General features: G+C 42.2%; 1 protein-coding gene and 1 non-coding gene across 2 annotated transcripts in view; both read right to left on the reverse strand.

Moving 5' to 3' along the window:
- map4k1 (mitogen-activated protein kinase kinase kinase kinase 1) overlaps positions 1-11970 on the reverse strand; it is a 54851-nt gene extending 42881 nt beyond the window's left edge. Inside the window, exons 1-2 of the mRNA XM_086262365.1 lie at positions 11849-11970; positions 5818-5936 (exon numbers count right to left, since the gene is read on the reverse strand). Coding sequence (XP_086118491.1) covers positions 5818-5901 — 84 coding nt within the window. The 5' untranslated portion in view covers positions 5902-5936; positions 11849-11970. The remainder of the gene's footprint in view (positions 1-5817; positions 5937-11848) is intronic.
- LOC147315121 (U1 spliceosomal RNA) lies at positions 10378-10542 on the reverse strand. The gene has a single exon (XR_015124876.1). It is a non-coding gene; the product is annotated as a U1 spliceosomal RNA (small nuclear RNA).
- Positions 11971-13215: the final 1245 nt, after the last annotated feature.

Here is a 13215-nt window from a genome sequence, read left to right on the forward strand (position 1 = left end):
TGTGGCTTGTAGCTGATTAATTGCAGTTGAGTTGGTTGGGGTTTTCAGAGCGAGTTTCAGTCTCAGGTTCACGCCTACTGAAGTGTGTGTGTGTGTGTGTGTGTGTGTGTGTGTGTGTGTGTGTGTTGCTCTGCAAGAAAAGTCACTCTTGCTAGGAGCTCCCTGTCAGCTTCCTGTTCATATCCTGTTCAAATAAAGGGGTACAACATCCTGTTAACAACTAAAAAAATCATTTTAATTCTTAATTTTTTACAATCACCAGAATCCACGGGATTCAAATTCGTCTTTTTTTTTAACCATTAGAGCATTTTTAGTGAGAGGTGTAAGAGATATAATTGGAATGAATGATGTGGTTTCATCATGGTTGCTGGTGCTTATCTGCAGCACCTTAACGCACCGCAGCAATGGCACAAAATGAACCTGAGAGAGAAGGAAGGCATTAAACAACTACTTTGCTGTTTGTTTAAATGTCTGACTAGTGAAAAAAATAACTAATTAATCCAGTATTCAAAAATTAAGAAACAGTAAAAACTGGGCACAGTCTAATGGAAACCAGTAATCGCATGCTTCCATGGGCAGGCCTTATTTTAAATGTGGCTGACACTGAGTGTGGCTAACTTTAGCGGTGCTAGCAGCATGTTAGCATTGACAATCACGAGCAGCACAGTGTAGCTTTGCGTGGATGAGCGGTTAAATGTTTAACCACCATGGTCTTTTTTGTAGGTCACAGTCCTCCAGAGCTGAGGCTTTACTTTACCTGTTTACATCTTCCTGCCATGGAGTGACAGAGAGCGCTAACCTCTCCGAAACAGCAGACCTGGTGAAGACTAGTGAGAGCAGCGCCGGTTAATCATCCAGTCGACTTAGCCACACATGCCTTGTTAAACAACTGCACCTTTTTTTTTAAACAGCTGCCAATTAAAAAGTCAAGAATTGGAGGAAACGGGGACGAGTCATCTATTTGGTACCATGAAGGTCTTAACCCATTTACCTCCATCACATCCACCACATCCACCCATCCACTTATCCAGTTCAGGGTCACAAGTGGGGGGAACCCGAAGTCAACCCCTGTTGACTTGCTGTTGGAGGGCTGAGACATAGAGACAAATACCTAGTAACACTCACATTAACATCTAAGGTCACCAGTTAACCTAACCTCATGCTTGTTTGTGGGAGGAAGCTGGAGTGATCGGAGATACCTGAAGCAAACGCCATAGAAAGGCCACAAACTGGATTCAAACCCAGGACCGGCAGGCTGTATGTAAGAGATGGATGTAGCATCACGATGTCACCCACTGGTTTGTGAAGTGCTGCTTTTCAAGCTTCGAGCTGAGTGTTTTTAATGCAGCCATTGGGTGAAAAAGTGGTTAGCCTTACATTTTGCTCATAAAACTTCAGCCTTCTGCTAATTCCTCTTACTCTTCAAATTGAGCTTTATTTAATGTTTCAACCCATTTTGTCAAGAAGAAGATAACTGAAGTTGCCAAACGTAAGTCTACCCCACGAAATTTACTATCTGGGGCTCTTTGGGGCCTCATTCATCCCTGGACTGCCTCATGAGCGCCCCCTAAGGATCTGGAAGTCCACAGAGCCAGAGCTTCACGTTCTCTGCTATCGTTTTCGTTTCCTGGAACTTGTTAGCTCCGTCTTCCTAATGATATCACATATTTTTTTTATTGTGCCCTTACCCTCATACTTCCCAGTTACCCTCAGTTTAGTTCTCAGTCAGCTCAATTTCTAGCCCAACTTGACCTCTGAGTTTTTGGATAGTTCAGGGGTTATCTGTGTGCACGCGTGCACGCGTGTGTAATCTTACCAGATTTTTTAGCCTGATTGTACCCGCTCCTTGTCCCCTGTGTGCCTTCCCTTTAGTTTTTATGTGCATGAGCACATAAAGCTGTGGGGGGGTTTTTGGATTTCACCACAGCTTCTTGCATTTGTGTCCTCCTCTCTGTACTGACTCGTTACACGGTAAACACACAAAAATATCTTGCAGTCATGAAAACAGGAAACATGCTAATTAGATTTTATCCATTGCTTCCTATTTCACACTATTTTTTTCTGCATTTGCTGCAAACGGTTGTTGTTGCAGGATATTTAAAGTTTCGTCACCTTCTTTTAAATCAAGAGACCTGCGCACAGATGCGACACCCTTCATGCAGGACCCTGCTTGGAGAAGCACCGATCTAAAGCGAGCCGCCATCATCAGAAGCTACTATTTAGATTTAAAAGAAAACAAAGCAGCTCAGCACGTGTTAGTCGTTAAACGGTTAATCAAAACAGCAAATCTGAAAGACAGACAACATCTGTCTTGCCATCGTATAACGATACCATCTTCATCTTTTGACATTTATTCCCCCTCCTTCCTCAGCTCAGCAGACGACCCAGCGGCCTGCCCACACTCTCGTTTCAGCACCCACATGTGACAGACTCAGCAGAGGCCAGTTAACCTCAACTAACTGCCTCAACCTCAACTGAGCCTTAGGAGCAGGACTGACGGGGTTACTGATAAAGCTGAGGTTACTGATCAAAATAAGAATATTAGACTCCTTTAAGAGCTCAGGTGCTCAAGTGATCAAAAATGTCACATTCTCAGTTTTACTTCAAATGTCTGAACGGTTTAATAATAAGGTCCAAAATCCAAACATGTGCAATAAACCCCAGAACTTGGGACTTCTGGTTGTTGTTGTTTTGAGTCAGTATGTGTGTATTTATGGCTCCTCTCTCCTCTTTGTCATTGCTGCATCATCTGGTTTGCTCCTGTTAGGACGTCTTCATCAAACCCCGCATGTTCTTCACGTCCTCTGACCGTTCTTCAAATTATTTTGAGATATTCTTAGATTTGTTGAATGTGCTGCCTCATGCTTATTAATTAGAAAATCAATTTAATAAGCTATGTTTCAAAATGTTATGTCATTTCAACAAAGTTCCAGGTGTACTAGCATAAACACAGACTATCACTGGGCTTCATCTCAAAGACGCATCAACATATCCTGATATTTACCTGCTGATTACGCTCAGCTCCACACTTTGATTTTCTCTGATTAGTTCAGCAGATATCTTCAAATCCAAGGAAAAACTTTCCCAGGTGGCTATGAGAAGCCAAACCTGGAACACATTAACTTATTATTACACTTTAGATAAATCTCATTAGCCATTTGACAATTCAAGACCCAGTCTGACTCTGGCACGTAATTTTTAAGATATAAACTACTGAGCGTACATACTGATTTTGATTTGAAATAAAAGTTTCCAATGTGGATTATGTGGATCAGCTGGAGGTCCAGATGCATCTCTCAGGTCTTTGTTGGACTTTTTTTCCTATTTCTTAAGAACATGACTTTGAGATACTGTTCATCTGCTCTAGATAGTTTTTTAGACCTAGCACTTCTTCTTTTGCCTTCCACTTTTCCACTTTCCTCATTTTTTTGGACCGACCCCACACTGTGCAAATATTTTGGGCTCTTAGCTCATTGGGAATCCCCTTATTATGCAAATTTACTATTTTATGTGTGTAAAACTAACATTTTGAAAGACCTTCGGGAAGCCTTGTAGAACCAGTTTAAAGTGTGGCGTTGAGAAAAAGGAAATGAGGGGTGGCTCATGACTTTTGCACAGTATTGCACGTGATCGTAACGTTTGGTGAATCTTAATGTCAAATCCCACACGTCTGAGCGAGCAGTTGTGAACCTGAAGAGTCTGAAATCACTGTGAAGCGTCTTTGCACCATGCACGTATGTTTCTTAGGTACTTGTGTAGCAGCAGAGGCAGAACGTTTGTTTCAGAGGGTGAGCAGCTGCTACGCTTTACGTGCGACTGTACAACGTTTTCATCGCTTGTCCCATGTAGAGATCAGCTCGTGTTTAGAGAAGTCAACAGGCGCGAGTCTGACATGAAACATGTTGCTCAGAACCAGACGTGTTAATACGTCGTTGTCGAAAGTCAAAGAGCAGCTGAAATAACAGCCATGTTTCTGCAGTTACTGAGACGGCGAACGGCGTAAATAAGTTAAGGAAACGCCCACGTAAGGTCATCTCAGCGAACATTCGTCCTTCATGCGATCAGTGCTGAAACCATCTGAAAATTTCAGAATTAGTGACGAGCCAGCGATTCCTCAGACTAACACACGGTTTGTTGAGATCTCAAGTCAAGTCAAGCAGCTTTACTGCCATTTCAACCATGCGCAGTGGTCCAGCACACAGTGAAACAAAACAACCTTCCTCCAAGATCATGGTGCTACATGTGACAGACGATCAACACAGGGCTACATAAAGTGCAAGTGTGCAAGAATTGCAACAAGAAAAACCAAAGACAGTGCAACAGCCGACAGAACAGAACGATACAGTGCAACAGAAATGTGCAAAAGACTGTGCAAAAACTAACTCGGTGTGTGTGTGTGTGAGATTCTGCAGATAAATGCTTGCTAGTGATGTGTATGAATCGATGTGTGTGTGTTTCAGTCCAGTCACTGAGTGTTCAGGAAGGGCCCTGATGCTCCGGTACCTCACTGCCAGAAGGCAGCAGGTTGAGGAGTGTGTGTGGGGTGTGTGGGGTCCTCGCCAACGCCGGTGGCTTTGTGGATGCAGCCGGTGCGATAAGTGTCTGTGATGGAGGCACGAGAGGCTCCAATGATCTTCTCAGCTGTTCGCACTACTTGTTTATCCTACTCCTGGATGGACTCGTGGTGCTGCTCAACCAAACGGTATGGAGGTGCTAAAAAAGAATCATTCCTCAGCTTGCAGAGCTGCGCGGCTGTTATTTCAAATGTTGCTGAAAGTTGAGCACACTAAAGAGTAACAATGATCTGTTTCTGTATTTCCAAAGTTTCTGTAAATGAACGATTAACAGCTTAGGTGTTGGGGATGAAAATAACCTGAAAGTTTCTTTTGTCACATTTCTGAGTTTCTATTGAATCATTTCCTGTTTTATTTTGTATTATTAGTCACTTTAATCTCAGGTTTATTTCCTGTCTTTCGTTGTATTTTTCCTTTAGTACTTAAAACTATTCAGGTTCACTTGTTTTTTTGTCACTCCTGTTTTCAATTAGACTCTCAGTATATACACTCACCTGCCACTATATTAGGGATGCCTGGGTAATACCACGTTGGGCCCTTTTTTGTCCCTTGATTCTTTCCTTAATTTGACAAAGTGCTGGAAACTTATTCATGAGCTGCACAATGATGCAAACCTCCTGTTAAAACATGCCAGCAGTGCCCTACTGGACTGAGATCACTCAGTGCAGACTGTGGTGACTGTGGAGGCTGTTTGACCAGTATAATGACCAACAAACCAGTTTGATCTTTGAATATGAAAATAAGCTTGAATGACAACCAATGAGAAGTTAAAGAAAACAAAAATACGGTGAAGCACAAGGTGCAGCTAATGAGGGCGGGTCCATCAATCACAAAGGAGGGAAAACACAGGACAACTTAACTAACCAAAATAAACAGGAAGTGAGTAACACAGACACAAAGCACCCAAACATGAAAAAAAAACCCTCAAATTCTAAACAGGACCTGACATCACGGCATAAAAAGGGACCAGACGGATTATTTTTGACGGTCCAAAAACCAAAAGGCGGAACATCTACTTAAGTTGAGCCTCGTCTTCTCTGAAACAGTGAGCATGTGGGTGGGTGGGAGGTTTGGGGAGCTGCTCACTCATGCAGTGAACACAGCAGAGACAGAAGATGGTGGGGGAGGACGACAACGTGCATGAAAAATCACCGTGCAAGAGTTAAAGAGCGTGGCTAAGCCGTGATTCAACTTAAATTTCTCTGCTCGGAGAGAAAGCTGGAAGCAAAAGACTTTTTCTTACGTTTTCCTCGCATGTTGTGCAGCATTGTTCTCTGAATACTTGCTGCTGCCTCACCCAGGGAACACAGAGAGACACAGATGTCATCTGAAGCAGCAGGAACTCTGTCTGCAGATGTTTTTCTGTATAAAAAGAATACAAGAAGTGGTTGGGCGTAGCAATGAAAGCGCAAAATTGAAGCATCACAAACTGGTTTATCTTTATGCATTAAAAAACCAAACCAAAACATCCAATAACGCTCAACAATTAAATGTTTGTGCACAGCTCACTCTCATACTGATGCTAAAAAGCTAGTTTATAGCTTCATCTCAAGAAGGTTTGAATCTTGCAAAGTCTCATTGCATGACTGAGTCAAAAATGTTCCTAATGATCGGACACAAGTTTAATAATGAACGTCAGCAGCTCATCCGGCTCATGCTTCATCACAGCTCACAGGTTAGCGTAACGTGGGAAGTGCAGAAAGAAAGTGACACTGGGTTGCTTTGTGCAAAGAGTTAAACAGATAAAGGATGCGGTGGCCTTGAGCAGGTTAGTGTGCATCTTACACGAGAACCTGGCCGCCGCTGTGGGAGGAGCGGCGATTCAAAAGCAAACTTTGAACCTTGCTGTTCTTCTCGCTCTATGGTTAATTAGCATGTCTGTCTCTCTGTGGGCTTTTACAAGTTTCAACTTTTTAAAAAATTCCATTTCTGCATTTATTTTTTATAAACCATAGACTATATAAATATATATCTGAGGGTCTGTGGTGTCCACATTGTAAAGCGTCGACATTAGTGTCTGAGCTGCTGTTTGCTGGGTTTTTTAGACCCACCAGTGAATATATTTATATGAGAGAGTGGAGCTCCAACCTATCAACTAATGATAGCAAGCTTTGTTAGATGCACATATCAGCTGATTTGTCCTAATAGCTCCATACATCAAATTTCTATAATATCACTGTTGGAAGGAATCAACTAAAAGTGGGTGGACAGAACTTTAAAATAATGTATTTATGGAGCTCAAGTGTCCCTTTGGACCATAAAAATTGAATGCAGATCGGAAACCTTCTAAAAATGGGAAGATTGAAACTCGGTGAACCACGGGCCAAAAATACTCTTACACCAGCGTGTTTATTTCTGCTGTCTGGGTGGAATCTGCGTCTGTGAGTCTGCGGCGTCCGGCTCACTTTGGAGACATCCTCTGGTGGCTGTTAGAGGAACTGCAGTTTTTGGCACTTCTGTGTCGGCTTCATTTGTGAGGTTGAGGCTGACACAGATATGCACTCGTGTTTTTGTCTTTGCAGTCTCACTCTGGCTTATATTTATATTTTATCTATGCCATCTTTCAGCTTTAGACAGGCCATCTTTGCAGCGGTTACCACGATCGCCTCACAGCAAGAACATTTCTGACTTTTAACACGTTGGTTGTCTGAGGTCTGTTTCCTCCTGTGCCCTCTGGTTTCCTCCCACAGTCCAAAAACGTTGATGTGTGATTAACTGGCTGTTCTGTTGTATTCATGTTTACATGTGCTACAGAAATCCCACTCCGTACTGTATTCTAGGGCTGCCACGATTAGTCGACTAGTCACGATTACGTCGACTATCAAAATCGTCGACGACTGATTTAATAGTCGACGCGTCGTTTGAAGCTTTGTAAGATCACAAAAGACGCAGGAATAAGTAGCAGGATTTAAGAGTGTAATAACGGACTGAAACAGAAGATGGCAGCACTGCATGTACAAGGATGCCAGCTGCCGTTAAACCCCGAAGAAGAAGAAGTAGCTCCGTCCCAGCACAGCCCAGCTCTGTTGTCAACAATGGCGGCAGCTAGTTAGTTTTTATATTACTCTTATTATTCTTTCCGGGTCACAAAATAAACGTTTAACATATTTTCAGGCGAGAATGTAGCTGTGTAAACCTCAAATATCTGCTCAGTTTATCAAGACACCGCATATTTTCAAAAGCGCTCCGACGTTTTCGGAGACGTCTGTTACCCACTAGCTCGATAGCTAGCCGGGGGCTAGGTCACTAGAGCCGTGAGAACACCGGACTCCCGGCAAATCGTTTTCAAACCCACTGCCGTCACTTAGCTTAAAATGTTATTGTTTGGCTTTTTTTTAGTATTTTATTTGTTCCTGAGTAAATCGGTTTGGCTGAGATTAAAGTTATAGTTTTTACACAGCTGAATAAACATCAAGCAGACAGCTGATTATCAGAAGTGTGAGATGCTGGAGAATATACTCCGGTGTCCTGTTATATTTTAGATAGCAAGGAGTTTATTAAACTTCACCGAAACAATCTGCAAACTTCATTAAACTTTAATAAACTATCATCTTGTCTTTATTTTTAATTAGCACTTAACTTAAACACTTAAAGCTGTAAGCTAATGATAGTTATATAAGAGCAGATGCTGCTGGTGCAATAAGCTGTACGCTGTATGTCCAATGGATGATGATGTGATTAGTCGACTAATCGCAAAAATAATCGGTGACTAGTCGACTATCAAAATAATCGTTTGTGGCAGCCCTACTGTATTCACATGCATTTTAGCCACTTTTCCCCAGCTGCGATTCACCCACCTGGAGCTTTGCCTCCTCCAGCAGGTTCTGGCTTCTGACCTCCATGCTGAGATATACAGAGGACAAATCGACTGTTTTTCATTGTGGTCAAATGTCAGGCAGCGTAAAGTGCACAGGGGACATTTGAGTTTTTAACAGCTTAGGGTGACAGAGGTGGCGTGAAAGGCATATGCCAGAGATCCAATGATTAGATAAAGAAGGCTGACAGCACAACACACCACTGAATGTCTGAACTTCTTTAACAACACAACAAATAACTATTATGGTACATGGGCTGGTTCTTTATACGCTTTATACAGCATGCCTGCTACATTTCTATGGTCCCTGCTAACATGGGTGAACTGCATGTACCAAATAACAAACACCTGTAGCTCATCTGCTAACATAGACAGCCATTTGCAAATGACATCATCGGATACATCATCAGCGCTCCAGATAAAGGTGGCGTGGCTACGTTTCAGCTGGCTGCAGGAGGGAGTGTCGTCATATCATCACCCTGACATGTCAAAAAATACTGATTTTAGCAATCAGCAAATCATGTAAGGACGCTAAACAAAGGTATGCAACATTTTCTCGACCCGAACAACTTGTCTGCAAACACTTGCACGTTAAAAAGGTTTTACTGTGAAGGCAAACACTCACTTTTCAGTTTCACTACTGCTCACGGAGAAGTTGGCGAGTGTTTGCAGACAAGTTGGCGTCCTGCATGCAAACTACTCAGAACCGCAACAATGTGCAACCAAAGCTAACACAAGGATTCCCTGCCAACCAGGGAATACACATTTACCCAATCGTAGGTCTTTCAGCGACCACTCAGACTGGAGGGTCGTCTCCAGACCTGTGTGACTAAGATCTTAATTTTTGACCCTACAACTTCACACACCCAAAGTGACGTGTCATGATGAGTCACATGACAGCAAAACCTCAATAGATAACATTTATTTTTAACAGTAAAAAACAACACAGAGCAGCAAATAACAGCATAGCTACGAAACAGGAAATCTGCAGCTTTGTCACATCCACCTCAACTTTGAGGTGACTGCCTCAGAGCTCTTTGTTTTTAAACTTATATACACGTTTCACTTCCAAAGAGCACTTTGAACAATAAGAATCTGAATCCAGTGAGCACTCCTACAGAAATACTAACTTTAAATACTGAATGTGGCCAGGCACTGCATTTAAAAGATAACAAACACACGCGACCCTGATTTAAATCCACCAGACAGGCCACCTGGAGTCCAATATCTGAGAACAATATCTGCAAAGTTAAAAGTGACACTCGTCTAGATGATGAAGCTGTAAATCCTTACCATTTAGTTATATGTTACTAACAGTTAGTTAATCCAATTCTTCCTACTGTATATTACTGTATACTGTCTGTGAAGGTTCTCAGTCATCCAGGTCATCGTAGTCTAAGGAGCTTGGAAAGAAAAGCGTCTGGACTTCTTTGAGTTGCTTGAAGATGTTTCACCTCTCATCCGAGAAGCTTCTTCAGTTCTAAGGGTCAAATGGTGGAGAGTCCTAATCATAATCCTCTACCTAATCATATTTAGGTAGAGGATCAGGGGTCCTTTGTCCCTCTTTGGGGGGGAAAACTCCCACTGGGTTTAAATCTGGGACTCTCCACCATTTGGCCCTTAGAATTGAAGAAGCTTCTCGGATGAGAGGTGAAACATCTTCAAGCAACTCAAAGAAGTCCAGACGCTTTTCTTTCCAAGCTCCTTAGATTACTGTATACTAGTATTCTTATTGTATATATTGTTCCTCTGTCTCTCTTGCTGCGTTGAGCATGTGTATGACAAAGTAATTTCCCTCGGGATAAAGTTCTTCTTATCTTATCTGTGACGTCTCTGAACATTTACAGAGCTCTACCGGCCTCTAGCGGAGAAACGAGGAAACTGCATGCTACTCCACATCAGTCATATCATCTTCATATACACATGTTAAATGACCTGGTTCTTCATAATAAGCGTAAATGTCGCCACAATTTCCTTTCAACATATGATTAGGGGAGAGCGCGAACGCAGTCCCCCACTACCAGAAATTATGCAGTCGAGATTCCCACATTTGGGGAATTCGCAAGCTTTCAGCAAAGCCAGAGTGCAATGGCTGAGCCTCGACCTGAGAGAACCACCTTCTTGATCATGGTATCTCTCCTACCAGGTAAGTATGAGTTCTCCAGCTCACGCATAGGGAAGTGTTTCACACACAAACCGTGCACACTCACGGTGCTCACAATCTCACAATCAACACAAACACAGTCTGTAGGAAGCTGGGACTACACACTATTTATATATACACATGAAGCAGTTTCCAACAGAGCCCCATAAGGTTATTTAGCTTTACAAATACCGGGAGAATTTCCCATCATGCATTGCTGCATCTGCGCAACAAGAGCTAGCTGAAAGATAACTTTTTTCATCCATTTAACCTCCTTAAATCCACCAACAGACCACCAGGAAGTTCAGCTAACTCAAAGGTCAAGCACGCTGCTAAACGAGTTTATCTGATACTCGGGGAAAAGAGGATAAATGCAAAAGTTTTCGAGTTGAAGCACAGTGACTTCCGGTCTTTTCGTTAACTGCTGCTAGGCAACCAAGTTTCCCGCTACGGTCTCGGAGTATGAACAGCGCTGCTCACGAAAACACGTCTGTGAACATGTCCGAGTGCAACAAACAACCAGAAAACAATCCAAATAAAAACACTCTAAAAATTTACTCATTAACAACGACTGAATTCACTCAGAGCGAATTTTTGCTTTGGCGGGAGTTTATTACCTGCTAAAGACAGCAAAATCACGCGGGTCCGGCGCACATGCACGTGTTAGTACACGTGCTATAGAGTATAAATATACTATAAATTATAGCTTAGTTTAATAAACCAGAATATTTTTATATAAGAGTTGGCAGGTCGTCTTGTAATCGGAAGGTTGCCAGTTCGAGCTCCGGCTCAGACAGTCTCGGTCGTTGTGTCCTTGGGCAAGACACTTCACCCTACTGGTGGTGGTCAGAGTCCGGCAGCCTCGCCTCTGTCAGAGCGCCCCAGGGCGGCTGTGGCTACAATGTAGCTTGCCACCAACAGTGTGTGAATGTGTGGATGACTGGATGTGTAAAGCGCTTTGGGGTCCTTAGGGACTAGTAAAGCGCTACACAAATACACACCATTTGAAAATTACAATCACCCCCCTCATCTAATGACCACAAGAGGAAAATGCAAATGAACCAAAATTACTCATTAATCTGGACACAAGAACTTTTTGTAGTTTTTTAAAAGTTATTATTTTATCAATATACATATTTTTCCTCAATTCCTCAACACATAAACTCCAAACGCATTAAAAAATATATACATAATGGTCATTCTAATGTAACCAAATATCAGCGCCCCCTGTTGAATAATTTATGTCACTGCGCATTTTCCCGTCACGCTCGGAAGAAAAACATGTGAGTTGTGTAAATGAGCTTCTAAACCACTTACCTTAAAATGTAAAAGTCAAAGCAGGTCAGCTTTATAGGCAGGTAATAAACGTGGCAAACAGCACAGATAAGATAAGATACACAAGGGACGGAAGGGGTGGGGCACTTCAAGGTTAAAACGTGCTACATATTCCCAAAGAAAACCTCTGCAAAACTCCGGAGGAAAAGTGCCATTCTTCGAAGCGCCACACGCGGTCACCAGTAAGCCAATCAGAGAGCGCAGTACCATTTGAGTAACAGCAACTCAATTAATGAAAAAAATGGTTTGAATTCGTTGAATAAAAGTTTGCAATTTTATTTGAATCAAAACTATTATTTTAGAATTTTTCCTGTTATAAATATAATTTCATAGTGTGAACATTTTTTTTAAAAGAAATGTAAAATGAACATTTCAGCAGATCAATCTGAAATTAAGCTCAGATGTGAATATGTACTTTTTTTCTGCATCATTTAGGCTGGAAATTATTTATGTACAAAAATCTATAAAATGGTTAAAGTAAAGTAAGCTCTGTCACCTTTTCTTTTAATGTGGTGTGCTGGACAACCAGCAAGCCCTGGTCACAAGACCTCAGGGACCTGCTGGGAATTTAAGGATGAAGAAGATCACTGATGTAAATTGGAGGTAGTCCGTGCTGAGCCCTGAAGGTCAGAATTATAATCTCAAAATGGACCCTGAATTTAATGGGGAGCCAATGCAGCTGGATCAGCAGGGGAGTGACATGGGTGTACCTGGAAGCCTTGGTCAAAAGCCTTGCAGCAGCATTTTAAACACCCTGCAGACGTTCCAAGTAAGCATTACTTAGACAGATACACAACGAGTTACAATGGTCTAAACAACACGAAACATGAAAAAGCATGTATAATCATTTCAAGTTCAGAACGTGACGCAATAGGACTCAGCTTAGCAATATTTCTTGTTACAGCTGTTTCCGCTTAGCTCTGTAAACCTCTTGTATTTAGTGTCTGCATCGTACCTTCATACCACCCCCGTTTGTTCTGTTTGCTAGTTTTTTTGTATTCCCAGTTCAGTTTGTGCACAGAAATAAAGCTGTTTAAGTTCAACTTTTTGTCTCTGCGTTTGTGAGTCCTGCATTTTGGATCCTCTCTCCCTGCACACAGCCATGACAGACATATGTTAAAGACTTTGTAGTATTATATTAACCAACGGAGCACTTTGCTCTCAGATTGCAGGCCTTACTCGTGGTTTCAGGAGGCAGAACCTTCAGCTTTCTGTGGAACCACTTCCCAGTTCGGATCAGGTGACCCTGAAACCTCCCATAGTTATGCTGCAACAGGTCTAAGATGCTGACGGCTTCTATGATGCTCTCCCCTGTACTTTGTCTTTTCTCCTGCTCTGAGCTCCTTTTT

Source organism: Aulonocara sp. 'chitande type north' Nkhata Bay, linkage group LG14, assembly GCF_057382095.1.
Source record: "Aulonocara sp. 'chitande type north' Nkhata Bay isolate Kocher_YH1m ecotype deep benthic linkage group LG14, A_spYH_male_GT1.1, whole genome shotgun sequence".
In the NCBI taxonomy this organism is placed as follows: Eukaryota; Metazoa; Chordata; class Actinopteri; order Cichliformes; family Cichlidae; genus Aulonocara; species Aulonocara sp. 'chitande type north' Nkhata Bay.